This window comes from Platalea leucorodia (assembly GCF_965183815.1).
Source record: "Platalea leucorodia genome assembly, chromosome: Z".
In the NCBI taxonomy this organism is placed as follows: Eukaryota; Metazoa; Chordata; class Aves; order Pelecaniformes; family Threskiornithidae; genus Platalea; species Platalea leucorodia.
This window is the reverse complement of record NC_138858.1, coordinates 39,061,798-39,076,136: the sequence shown is the minus strand read 5'-3', so window position 1 is coordinate 39,076,136 and position 14,339 is coordinate 39,061,798. Positions and strand designations below refer to the sequence as shown.

Genomic DNA, 14,339 nt, shown 5'->3' with positions numbered 1-14,339 from the left:
TGTAGATGGTCAAGAATGATACTGTATGACTGTCTGACAAGGCATTTGCCAGTGAGATAGCAGATGCTGTAGGGAAATAAATGGACGAGAAGAGACAGCTTGATACAATGCTTTGGAAGGTTACATCTTAGTAAACATGTGATCATTAGAAAAGCAGCAATGCTGAGAAATACTTCTGCTTTGCAGTCATGGTCCAGGAATGTGGTGGCAGGTTATTTCATTAACGACTCTGCCTTCTCTTCCCTGCTGTCTGCAGGATCTGTGTTTCGACCTGCCCACCTGGTCACTACAATGCAGACAAGAAACGCTGTAAAAAATGCTCACCCAATTGTGAAACCTGTGTTGGAGGCCATAGTGACCAGTGCATGACCTGTAAATCTGGCTACTACCTGAATGAAGTAACCAATAGCTGTATTACCAACTGCCCTGATGGGTTTTACCTGGATAAGAGTTAGTATTTCTTGTTGTTTCTTTATTGTGGGCTACAGAATTTGATCTGGGGAGGTTGCTGGAATACTTACAAGCAGGAAAAGTGTTATGTTGATGCATCTATCTCTTATCCTATTCCTCTTATTAAATTGCTGCCAAGTGTGATCAAAAAGCCCCTCACAAATCTTCCTTTGTTTTAAAAACCATACTTAGTGGCAGGATGTCTTTTCTTCTTGTGGCTGGGAGCAACAGTAGCAGAATGAGGGCAGTTCAAGAGCAAGTCAGCAGCAGGACAGAGTAGCTTATCACTACTCCAGGAAGGGACAGGCAGCACCTGCATTCTGAACATGAGGCATTCGCCATTCCCCCAAATTCAAATATGGCACCAGATAGAAGAGAGAGTTGAGGAATCAACCATGGACACTGAACTGGAGCTCTAAGAAAAATAGACTCCTCAGACGTAAAACGTGGTTGCAATTAATGTTTCTGACAGACCTAAGTACCTGCAGTGATGTGATGACCCAAGAGCAGTAATTGTCTGCCATGTGAGACACCTGCCTTCTGTTTCCTCCTGTGAGTGCCAAGTAGACTGCTCCCGTTTAATTTCCAGCTTTGGCTAGCAAAAATGCTTAGACATATATTCAAACATGCGCTTAAAACTGCAGTGACTTCAGTTATCTTCATACACATCCTTAGAACATAAATAAGTTGCTCAGGAGCTTTGTTCATCTAGGTACCTAACCTGCTTTCTGCATCATGAAGCTGTGTGTTCATTTTTGAGGATTAGTAAAAACAGGTACTGCTTTAATTCTTCCATTTTTCACTGTGTGAGAACTACAGTAAAGGGAATTCCTTTCTGCCCAATTAAGATGGATAGATGAAAATTTAGGATTAAATGGGAACATAAGGTTTTTCTTCTCAGAAAGGTACACAGCACTGCAGCTCAAAAGACAGCACATCTGAAGAGAGAGAGACATCTCTGTAGGGACCTCCTGAGATGAAAAGGCAGGTGTTAAGTAATTTATTTGTTGGCTTTGTTAAGATCAGACCTGTTCATGCAGGTGTGTCTTTAAGCACCAAATCAGGTAAGACAGGACAGGCTGCCTGCACGGAAAGTGTAAGAGGTAAATTGCAGAACAGTCTCTGCAACACATGATAATCATTACTGCATATCACTGCTGTATGAAAAGATTATTTAGGTCCATATTATAAATAGTTAATGTAAATTTAGAATGTTTATGAAGAATTTTTAACGACCTCAAAGCATATTTTTTGTCAACTTTAACTTCAAATGTTTAGAAATAGATTAAACCATCTGATGTTTGATGGAAAAAGCTAATGATAGGCAGAATTTAGCTATTTTAGTCTGGCTTGCAGCTTCTTTTCCTGGTGTCAAGCTAGAAAGCAATAAGTCATGTAATAATATACCCATATAGTTTTATTAAACGTAACTGACCAAGGTTTTCTGGGCTGTTTTCTTTTTTTCCTTTGTAGATAAGATTGTTTGCCGAAAATGTAGTGAAAACTGTAAGACATGTGTTGAATTCCAAATCTGCACAGAATGCAAACATGGCCTAAGGTAAGGAAATGATGGATGTAGCTAAACACAATACCTGAAGAGGCTTACAAGGCTGTGGATACACAATGAAGAACATCAGATAGCTATTTAACCTTGAGTGGCCCTCATTTCATGTGTTCCATTGCAGTTTAGTTTTTTCTTGAGCTGCTTTGTGCTAGTTTGGCTAACAATGGATTTTTGGAAGACCTTTCATTTCAGGTAAAATAAAAGCCATAATCATGTGGAAAGCTGGCTTCATCACTTTTTTGACCTACAGTGTGGCAGTCAAGGATTATTTTAGAGGTAGAGCTGATGAATCATATTAATCTTTCTGATTCATTTCTGTGATAGTTAGAAACTATTTTCTTATCTTTATTGTATTTCTTCATACATCCAGTCATTCACTTATCTTAAGTACCTCAGGCTCAATTCTATTACGATATAGTGTGCACATATTTTAAACAGCAGTGGATATTTTTTATTCGTAGGGGGACTTAATCATTCTTGAAACTGATAGGTAAAACCTACAAGGCAGCAGTACACATTTCAAGCTTCTTTATGAATGAATGACCTTTTGATCCAAGCAGCAAAGGTCAAAAATCTTATAAAACTCATGACGGAATGTATGCTGGCTGTATGCCACAAAAAATATGAAGTCAGTATTCAGTATCTGTAGGGGTTCTTCTTGCAGAATATGAGTGTTCTGTGAATGTTTTAACACTGAGCTTTTACTTTGTCAAAGTGGATTTTCATCTCTTAGTAAAAGCTGAATGTTGTTTGTTTCTAGGACATCAAGAGCTGGATTCCTTTACATTTTGTAAAGTAATTCTCATTTCTGTGTATTTGTGTTGCATCTAGATTTTCTAAGTGCCTGCACAATTTTTATTATGAATATCTCTATTTCTTTAAAAGTGACTCTTTGAAAAGGAAGTGTGATTTAATGGGAAGGAAAGCATGTGATCAGATCAGAACATTGGTCTATTTACATTCTCTGTGAAATATGAGTATCTGCTTCCCTTTTAAAATGTTTTTAAACTTTGCAGTCCATGTTAAGATTTTGGAGCATTTTAACAGACTCAGAATGACCTTCTGTGTATCTGCAAAATCAGATTAGTAAATTAGCAGTTCAGAAGTTACTACAATGGGCAAATATGTCAGGAGGACAAAGATTACATAGATTTGTGACCTTATAGGACACAGTTTTTATAGAAAAGTTATACCCATGTTTTCTTTATTTCTCAGGAACTGAGTTTCCCTGTCCATTAACACAAACAGCAGCTTGTAGCACCACTGAAGAAAGTAGACAAGTCCACTCAGTGTGAGAAGAGAAAGAGAAATTGAAATATAAAAAATCAAAAGAACCCAAACTTCATGTTTTCTTGGGCAATATTAGCAAACTGAGATTGATTTTTTGTAACATTTTGAAAAAACACCATCTGTGTGGGTGTGACAGATAAATGGAGTCTTGCAGGACATGCATTTCATATTTCCCAGTTGTTTGAAACTTGCTGTGTTTTTTTGGCAGTTATCAATGGGCAGGGCCCTGGGTGGAACTTGGGAGACCTGGATTTCAGTTCTGATCGTGTTACTCGCCCATTAAAGAAACTTGGGCAAATTATTAGTTTTCCCATCTGTAAAAAAATGATAATGCTACCTGCCTTGTAAAGCACTGTGAAGTGTGTGGCTGAGGAAAAATAATAAGAAAGCAGGGGCTGTTAGGTGTGTTCAACTGCTACTTTATTTTTTTTCTAAATTGAGACCATATACAGTCTTGAAAATTTCCAGTGGTGCTGAGCACACACAACTTTTGCTGGATCCAATCTCTAAAACAGGGTTAGCACTCACTCAGGGTCGTAATCCCCGGAGCTGAAGAGCATTTTTAGAGAAAGAGTTAAATTGGATGAAAGCTGAGGTTCCACAGAAGATGGCAAACACAGCAGAGAAGTCCTAGCTTAAAAAGAAAAAAAAAATAAACCAAACCTGCTGTAGACACCTTATAACATGAAAGCATAAACAGCTATTTAGAGGGAAGCATGGAAATGTGACTCTTTATGCTATTTCTTTTTCCTCTGTTACTCACTCTTTTGTGCTGTCTCTCAGAAGTGCCTGCAGGCAGAATACCTCTGACTGTAATCTTGACAAATCTCCCAGGCCACTCAGAACTGGCATTCAGTTAGGAGGTTTCAAAGGAAACTGCTATTGCAGAAAGAGGTGGTGATTTCCTTCACTGTGAATCTGTTCTTAGCCTGTGCTGTAGCAATAGTATCAGGAGATGCTACTGGTCTTTCAAGAGAAGCATGAGATTTTGTTAACAAGTCCCTTTGCATTTTTTTTAATACAGTGGTGCTGACCCTGTGCCAAATTCCTTGTGGGTAATTGCATTTTACATGGCTGAATTTTTAGTACTCTTTGGCATTATTCATTTTCTTTTCTGGCCCCTACTACTTGGTAGTATTTACAATGAGTTTGTAAACAGTTTCTGTATTTCACCATGGGCAAAACTGCATTTCATTCCCACTTGAAGTGATTGCTGTCTCTAAATTTATAACATATGACCAATGAAGGAAGCTGGTGAATTCTAATATATGGATAGTTCTTTTAATAAAAGAGAACTATTGGTTTGTGCATGACCTCGTTGTCCTCTGTTGCTGTTATCTGCCCAAACACTGTGCTTTTTTCCTTTCTACAATAGTTTGCATGGCACTAAATGTGCTATCCGCTGTGAAGAAGGAAAATACCATAATGGTAAAGAATGTGAACCATGTCACCGTTCCTGTGCAACATGTGCAGGTACCCCACTATTTTTAGCTCTGATTTTATTCTACTATATCACAGTTACAGTATAACGTGATTGTTTACATATAAAAACTTAATTCTCTTGATAGTTCTTTAATATATTTTTAATACAGCAGAACTCTTTCAGCTAACATGAAAATCTAAGTTTTCTAATTGAAAGTGTACATACACTCTTTTTTTTCTTTTTTTCTCTTTTTTCCCTTTTTTTTTTTTTTCCCTTTTAGCAGAGCTCATTCTGATTTCCAGTAATGCCCTCCATTTTCCTTCTGGGATGGAATAATGACTGATAGGTTTTGTGTGAACTTTAGAACTACCAACAGCCATTTATTTCAGAAAAAGATATACTGAAATTATGTAATGTTGTTTATTCTAACCATGTACCTTTATTGCTTGATGTTACTGTTTGAAAGAAAGTAAGGCAGGTAAAACATAGTTCCCAAAATTGTAAAATTTTGCTACAGTTAGAGGTGGTGTCTGTTAGGCAATAAGAGGAACTAGCCAGTAATACAATGTGTTTTCTTTCTGGTTTAAGGTGCTGGAGTAGATGCCTGTATAAACTGCACACAGGGTTATTTTATGGAAGATGGAAGATGTGTACAGTCCTGTAGTAGTGGTTACTACCTTGATCACTCTGCTGAAAGTGGATACAAAAGCTGCAAAAGGTATGTCTGATGTTTGGCAGAATATTAGCTATTACTGTGTTGAAAAAGTTAATACTTATGAGAACATAAAATGCTACTGACTTCAAAAAATAGGAAAAATATATTACATGCTAAGCAAATGAAGGAAAAGCTTTTTTTTTTTTTTCATTTTAGTCTGAGTTATATTCATGCAGGTCTTCTAAAAGTGTTTTTTCTTGGACGTATATGTCTGTCCTTCGCTTTAAAAAAGCCTGTAGTGAGAATCTAAGCAGACATCCATAGAAATGTAAAATTTGCAAATCTGGCAGAGGATCTGCATTTCTGAGTAACAAACCAAAATAGTCAAATTAAGTTGGGTTTTTTTAAATTGCAAGTTAATTACTATTCATAAGGACCATTTCAGTTCTTCAGCTGCATATTCACAAACAATGGCACAAGTATATTACCAGATTACTGTCCAGAATAGCTGACTTGACTCAATGTACAAATGGGTGGACAAATCTTGGACAAGGCTGTGCTGTGCAAGGAGGGGACATTTTTTTTCTATTCCATTCTTTGTTAAATAAATACCATTTGTTGCCCTTTGGAATCATTTATTATTGACTCACTTTGAGTTCAGGGCAGGAAGGCAATCACCATGTGTTACAGGTTTCCACACAAAAAATTTATCAATACACAATGAAAATATGATGGACCCAGAAAGCTGATGAAAGGACTGGGCAGCAGGTCAGTCTTTTCCATCCTGCCGCTTTAGCTCATACCTTGCTGGTGCACGTATGCATGATCAGCTTAATACTTTTGTTGATTAGTTCTGCGTAGTTACAAAATACTAGAATAATGCAGCTGTTTAGTAAAAGAGTGTGAACAGAAAGCGGTTGGAGGAAAAAGGCAGGACTGGGTTGCAGAGGAAGTTAATTATTTTTAATTATTATTATTGTTATTAGAGCAGCAAACAAGCCCTTTGCGATACAGAAGAGGTCTCCTAGGAGCTCTTATATGTGAGGAGGCCGTAAGACCAATTCCTGCCATTGTCTTTCAGATGCGATGCCAGCTGTTTGGATTGCAGTGGTCAAGGAGACAGAAACTGTACAAGCTGTCCAAGTGGCTATAACCTAGACACTGGTGTCTGTGTAGTGGGAACTGTCTGCAAGGATGGTGAGTGCAATTCTCTGAAAAGATCGTTTTACCACTGTCAGCTTCTTTTTTTATATGTATTGGGTTGGTTTGGTCTGTTTCTTTTCTTTTCTTTTGTTACAGTCTTGATTTGAGGTCTACATTACTTCTTAATTTTTTCAGGTTTATGAAAAGGAGAAAACTACATTTGCATGCATTAACAAGATTAGTCACATCCACTTTACCTGAATTTTCCTAGGATTCCCCCCTGCCAACAACCTACTTTTCCTTCCTTGTCTGTTTTTCAAAAGCCATTGCTTTCAAAAGATTTTTATATGAAGGCCCTAGTGTACTATCAGTAGAATCACATCTATTTTGCCACTTTAAACTGTGAAAATGCTGGTAAGTAGAAAGGATTTTAAGTGCCTGCAGTATTGCTTGAATTATGTGAAAGGGTAATGAGAACAAAAGAATTCTGAAATAGGGGGCACCAATTTGTGGTGGAGTTTCGAACTTCCTCCACGTTCTCTGTGGCAATCAAGATAGCATTCTTATTGCATATGATTGGCTTAATTATTCACTAATATTCCTTTCAAATGTCACAATTACAGAGACACTTAGGTAACACCGTGCTTCCCCAAAAATGTTACTATGTGAATTACTTGGAGATACAGCCCAACAAGTGCAGTCCAACAGGAAAATCATACCAGAACAAAGTCCAGTGTTAAGCCATGTGGAAGAGACCTGACATCTGATGTACAAAAAGCTAACAATGACTCTTGGGTACAGCTCATTTCCACTAGATTTAGTAAGAGTTTTACCAAAGACTTAAAAAAAGAAAACAGAAAGAGTGCAGGGCTGAGTCTTGTTTCTGTGGTCCTTACATCTCCTGTTGGAATTTAGGCCTTCAAACCTTTAAAAGTATCCTGTCCATTGTAAAGTTACATTACAGGTATTGGTAAACGAGTCATGAGACCTTTTCACGTCAGGACATTAGAAGTGTCATTGTAATCTAGAGCAAGTCCAGAGAAGGTCAGATATAGACAGACAAATGAAGAGGAAGTGTAATGCTAAGAGTTTTGAGTAAGCACAGTCTCAGCATGGTATTGCAGTTAAATTCTGCAATGCAAACATTTGACATACCAGTTTGGTCTTTAATGTGGTTGGATGAAACTGTCCTCATTTGTACACATGCAACTTCAATCAGATACACATGTAGTTGCCCAAGACTAGGGACGCCCCATCTCAGTAGCGTCTCCCCCATTCTTCCAAGTGCAGCTGCCATGAAAGGGGAACATATCAGTGTGTGGGCCTTCAGGCAATTGCAATGCACCATGCTGGATCCCACCACACAGCTCGTGTTCTCAACAGTCTAGGGTAGCCAATGAAAGTTCAGAAGGTTTGTTTTTTTTTTCTGTTAATTTACAAAGCATAGAGGGTCTCATTTCACTGACTGGCAATCAAGCACTGGTTGCTAGTCTAACTCACTCTATAGGATTTGTGTTTCTGTTGAGAATGTTTTATTCTTTTTCTGTGGTTTGACTGTTTTATTCTTTTGATTCATAAAAATTGAGAACAAATTCCTTTGCTGTAAATATCACTGTTTTCTAATTATTCTGTTTCTAATCTTTTTTTCTTTTTCACAAATGGATACCAATCATTCCCTGTCGGACCACACAATATCTCTTCCTGAAAAAAAAAAAAAAAAATGCTGTTGACTGAAATTCCTTTTGATGGACCAAATTTCCTACTTGCTACCTGCTCCTGAATGGTCTCTTCAACCAAATCTGCCTGTCTGACCAATTAAATCTTCTTCCATTGTACACGCCATGCTCTCCAAACCTTCAACCTCCCCTCCTTCTCTTGCTGCTGCCCTCCGGAAGCCACGGAAGAGTCCTGGGCCGAGGGAGGATTCTGTATGCTGGTGAAAAAGAACAATCTCTGCCAGCGGAAAGTGCTTCAGCAATTGTGTTGCAGAACATGTACGCACAAGGGGTGAACTGACACCTCCCAGCGTCCTCCTGCTCCTGTAGACTTATAGATTAATCCGTATTATTGAAAAAGGAAAAAAGGAAAAAAAAAAAAAAGAAAAAAAAAAAAAGAAAGCCACCTCTCTCTCTCCCCCCTCTTTGTCTGGGGAGATGGTGAACTGTTTGTTGGAACTTAAATGGAAAAACTACAACACACCTACCTTTCATAACTGGGTGTCTAGAGCTGAGCATCCAGGATCACAGAGTCAGTATTGTGTGACCAAAGCATTTGATGCCAAAATTAACGTTTAACTCATGATTTGATTTCCTGTCAACCTTAGGATTATTCCTGTTTTTTGAAGGTCCTTTTTCTTCCCTTTTTTTCCTGCTTCTTTCCCCTTCAAGATGTTTAAAGAGTGTTTCAAGAATACAACACAAGTTTACATGGATTAAAACTAAACAATACAAAAATGTTTGCATTAGTCTTTTTTGTGCTATATGTATTGACAGGGGGAACTTGAGTTCCTGAGGGGATCAGAAATATCATTAGATGCAGGACTAAGTTCTGCCCCTTTTGTAACAGTATTTAAAAAAAGAAAAGTGAACATTTCTGCACACATTTATTTCTTACTTCCTCTGCTGTGTGCTGTTTTTTGTATCACATGCAGTATGTATATATGTTTGCCCAAAATGTGGTTTTGGTCATATAGATTTCATTTTTAGACAGCTAGCTTATTAACAGATATGCTAGGATTTTTATTTTATTTTTTTAAATTGTCAAAGCTATTTCAAATAAACTTTAAAATAAACATTGTTCCTGTAGTGAACAAATTAAAAAGATACTACTTCTCTTGGTTTGCATAAGCGAGAGTAATGTATACGCTCAAAAGTCAGAAAACGTTGCTAACATGTAAGAAGTATTCATAAATTATTGTTGTCTTGTAACTTTCACAAAAAAGGGGATATTATCATACAGATATATGGAGCTATTTCATAGTGCCCATACATAAATGTCAGTGTGACTATATGCAACAGGATGTGTTTACAGGACTGGATTTATAATTATGCCATATACATCTCCAGGAATAATTACATATAGGGCAATAAATCAATGGTTCTCTTGGTGTAACGATCGTCATGATTGGCCTGAATCTGCTTTTAACTGCTCACAATAGAAATTTCAGCAGGAATAGTCCTGCTCAGGCCAATGGAGTTACCTCACTGTAAAACCATCCTGGGTGGTGAGAGAAGCAGCCGCTGCCTTTCTCTCTTTACCCAGGCGCACGGCTGCCAGTACAAATTTCTGTTTAATATGTCTTCATCAGTTGCATTAGCATACTGTTCAAGAGACAGTCATTTAGCAGAAAACAGAAAATTGAACTTCAAAGATACTGTTTTCAGGGGATAATACTTAAAACGTGCAAAGTGTCTTTCTTAGTTATCTTTAGAGGAAACACAAATAGAAAATGGATTGCAGGTGTTTAAGCATGTAAATGTTAGATAATAAAGAGGATCAAAAATTATTGTGGAAGTTTTACAAATGAATGGGTACAAACCTAAAGGTAATGATGTGCCACCTTTGGTGGAGAGCACATAAACTATTACAACCTGGTTCAGTATGACAGGGGGCCAATCAAGCTCCTTTTGTGCCCATTACAAATTTCCTGATAAACATTTAAATTTAAAATAATTCAATTTGTGCTAGTTTAACTACTAGTCTATTACTGCCTCATTTCTCAGTATAACATGTTTAACTAGAACATAATGCTTTCAAAGTTTAAGTTAATATTATATATATATATTATATATAAATATATATTCATAATTGAGATTTAATGTAATGGATTGTAAAGAATTTGTTTGGATACTTACAAATGCCTCTAACACTATTATAGAGAAAAATTAATATCTTTGTTTTCTTTAAAAAAACACACGTTGTTATATCCAAATTCATTTTTACTGAAAAAATACTGTACATGTGTAAAATGTTCAGTTGTTATTTGTAAAATAGGGTAGTTCTGTTGTAATTGATATTGGCCAAAATCAATGTTATTCCATATTTTATTTTTTCTATTAAATTAACCTAAATTCCTGTTCTTTTGGTCTGGAAAAACATGTTGATAATCTATATGTAAAATATCTTTGTTGAAGGGCACAGGTAGCTTTATGGTATAGAGTACTTAGATACCACATGCAAGTCATTGAAGTAAATTGGGAGGGTAAAGGTGTTTAATTTTATTGCGGATGTTTGTTGTTTTAAGTGATGGAATTTATGATTGCAGAAATGTCTGGTTTCCATGGAGGACACCTTTTGTGTAGTAGCAGTACAGCCATGTCTGAACCCTAGTGGGTAACAAGTTGGCTTCCTCTGACCTGTAAGAGTTTGTGATGAGCCTGATCTCTTAGGATTAAAAAGTGAAATGCATAACTACCTATTAGCTCAGACAGTTTAGGAGGAAGGTTTCATCTTTGCAGTCATGCGTGGCCATTTGCACAGTGAGATATTGATATCTGTTCACATGCCAATACTCACATCCAGTACACCTCAGATCACAACGCCAGACTGCCACTTGAGAACAGCAGGCTGTCTGTCCTTGCCAGTAGATCAAAAGGGCTCCACGTAGACTCATCTGTGACCCCTGCAGGGTGAGATCCTCCATTGACATTAGCTGATGCTCTCGTTCATTTCCCACTTAGTCCTACAACTTGAGTGGAGATTGAAATGGCAAGATTATCCAAGAAGTTGTATATTCAGATGACATTTTAAGCACATTCACTGAGGCCAGGTAAAGGATTTCCTGAAAAAAACCCACTTTTCAGCCTTATACACCTCATTGTCACCAACTGGGTTTCAAAACAAGGAGTTAGGTCATCATTCTCACAGTTTCCCTGTCAGCCCTGGGAGCAAGCGTATGTGGGATGGCACATTCTTAGCAGTAGTTTGGTAAGACCACACCTGGAAAAAGGGTTGGCCTAATCTTCCTTACACCAATACTGCATGAAGAGCTTCTTTCAGCTCCCACCCCACCTTCATCTTCCAACTGGTATGAGAAATTCAATCAATTGTGGTGTCTTTTATTGTCGAGATTTATCTTCTTTGGGTACGAAACATACAAAGAGTGATAAGTAATCTATTATAGCTCCGGCCAAAGAAGTTTGCCGTAGAGGCCATATCTGTAAATGTTGAGCTGCGAAGTCTCACAGACAAGTAAGCATAGAACTGAGTTTTAGGCTGAAAACCAGTACTTTCTGGTGTCAGCTCAGACTCTTTGAACATTTTTATTTGTGATGCTTTAATAGCAGTGGCCAGATGCAAGCAGAATTCGTAAGCAGCACTATAGTTAGTCCTTGTACAAGAGAATTGCTGCAGCAACAGGATTGCAATTGAAGGAAGCTGGTTTGTTCCAAGCTGCAGAGTTTTCTTAGGTGATCGATCCTCCCTCTCTAATTCAATGGTGAGTAGCTTGGAGTGTTCAGTATTTGACACTGTGTTGTTGGCATGCAGAACAGATATGGACCATTTTAGGAAGATCAGAAGCTGCTAAGCATGAACAAAATGATATCTTTCTCCATGTCTGAAAGGACTGTGGATGGCATCAGTCCAAATCTGTTCATTGATTTCTGCCTTATTTATATCACAAGTCAAAAAACAATGACAAAGTGAAGATGCTCTTCTAGGTAAGACATGTCGCTTCCATGGTAAAGTAGTTGCCAGTTCATGTCTATTTAGGAGAATCCTTACACAATCCTTGATTTAAATGCAAACTGGACACCCAACTAGACCTCTTCTTTACTAAAAGTTTCAAAGACAATGACAGCTTTGGTCCAAAAAAAAATAATCTCATATATGTGCTAACACTATTTTTAACCAGAAAAGTTTAGCATTCCCCAGACATGCAGAACATCCTGCAGAAGCCTGTTGTGTGAGGGTATCATTTTATAATAGAAGTGTTTCTTTTTCTGCAATGGGGTTACAGCCTTACTCCCTTTCTAGCTGCAGCTCTCCACCTCAGCCACACACCAGTGTTGTGGGATCAGCAAATCAGATACCTGCCTCGATATGTCGGTGTAAACGTTATGCTTCTGACCAGTACCTCCTGTGGCTCTTGGCTTAGACCCTACCTACCCACACACCAGTCTCCGCTGGCACATCCTGCCTCTTTCTGGGAAGGCTTTGCAAACAAACACACACCCCCCATGGAGAACACTCTTTTCTAATAAAGATTTTCCTATGAGACCTTACAGACTACCCCAATTTCTGTTGAGATTGTAATTTTCCAATGTCCTGTGAAATTCTGAGCAACCCCTGCTACTGAATATATTGTGTAATAGCAGGGCTGCTGCTTGTTCCACATTGTCAGGTAATGACAAGAGGTATGAGCCTTGAAGATGAGGAAACCTATATACAGAGATACTAGAGCTGGCTACAGCAGTTTTACCCATCACTAAATACAACTTGCAACTGGTGATGACCAAGTTAATCCTCTTAATAGCCACATCACAAACAGAGTGAGCATTATCTGTATGAGTGGCCACTTTAGGTAACTATCTGCTACTTTTTTTAATGAAATTATTTTATGAACTGAATGACTGTAAGAAGGCCTGTTATAAATTCAAGATTCCTGTAAAGACATTTAAGTAACTGCTTGTATGAGTCAAAGCTTTCAATTTGCAGTGCACCTCGCGGAACAATAACTTGTCTGTGATACATTACCATGCCTTATATTTATACTTGATATGTCATTGTCATGTCATTGGTACAGAATGAATCAAGAAAAGTTCTGCCATTAGATGTTTGTGCAAAATATTTTAAGCAATCATTAAAAAAGTTTTACAGCATACAAAGACAAATCCTAGTCAAGTTTTCATCAAAAAGAAACCGATACCAATAACTTGCATGAGCTTGTTCAGAATATGCAGTTTCAATATATGAAAAAAATGGTTGAAAATGTATTTTTGATTAACATTTTGTTTATCAGGGGAAAAACTAATTTCTGTTTGGCATAATTTTAATTTACTTGTCTTACTTAAACTATCTTGGGAGATTTCAATTTTTGATGAAATTTATTATCTGATTATTTACTACCACCTGTCATGAGAATGTATTGGGGCTTAAATCCTCCTCATTAGCAAGGACTAAAGAATTGTGAGTAGCAACACAGTGTCCTTGCGAACAAACTAAGGCTCTGAACCTTAGGATTGCATCCAACCCGTGGAAGTACAACCAACACCTGCATTTCCACCATTGGTTCCACACTGATGAGCAAAGAGAATTCAGATCTGTTGAGATCCAGGGACATTTCTGTGAAGTCTCAGAGCACAGCAACATTGAGTCTCACTAGGGAAACTGTTTTGAAATCCTCGGGATAAAGCCAGAGAGACTGCAGTAATGTTCACCTGCTGTGCAAGGGTAGCAGACACCACCACAGAATTATATTTTAATAGCCACACTATGATTGAAACAATCGTGTAAGGACTTTCTTTCTGGATTAGAAAGCAATGTTTATTGCATAAAAATGGAGGCAATTTTCACTTCTAGCATGGGAAATGTAGTCAAAGGAAAGCATATTATGGTGAGAAGGCTCTGAGCATTTAAAAAAACCAATTCCAGTAAGCAGCAATTGCAGCCTCTCAGTGCCACACCAAAAGCTGGTTTTTGTTAAATCTCTTTTTTTATAAGCAGCTCATGCATTTTGCTGCCAAAGATGGGCAAGGCACAGCTTAGAAGAATGCCCCTTGTACAATCATTTATTTATCAGTGTTTCTCAGTGTTTGGGGGATGGATTTGTTGAAGGTCTTCTGGGAAAACAACATCACTTTTCAAAGCAAAAA

General features: G+C 37.7%; 1 protein-coding gene across 1 annotated transcript in view; it reads left to right on the top strand.

Annotated features, from left to right (window-relative positions):
* PCSK5 (proprotein convertase subtilisin/kexin type 5) overlaps window positions 1-8,553 on the top strand; it is a gene marked incomplete at its 5' end in the record, with an annotated part of 193,704 nt that extends 185,151 nt beyond the window's left edge. The window contains 6 exons of the mRNA XM_082335751.1: window positions 257-450; window positions 1,924-2,008; window positions 4,680-4,777; window positions 5,316-5,445; window positions 6,464-6,579; window positions 8,421-8,553. Coding sequence (XP_082191877.1) covers window positions 257-450; window positions 1,924-2,008; window positions 4,680-4,777; window positions 5,316-5,445; window positions 6,464-6,579; window positions 8,421-8,536 — 739 coding nt within the window. The 3' untranslated portion in view covers window positions 8,537-8,553. The remainder of the gene's footprint in view (window positions 1-256; window positions 451-1,923; window positions 2,009-4,679; window positions 4,778-5,315; window positions 5,446-6,463; window positions 6,580-8,420) is intronic.
* Window positions 8,554-14,339: the final 5,786 nt, after the last annotated feature.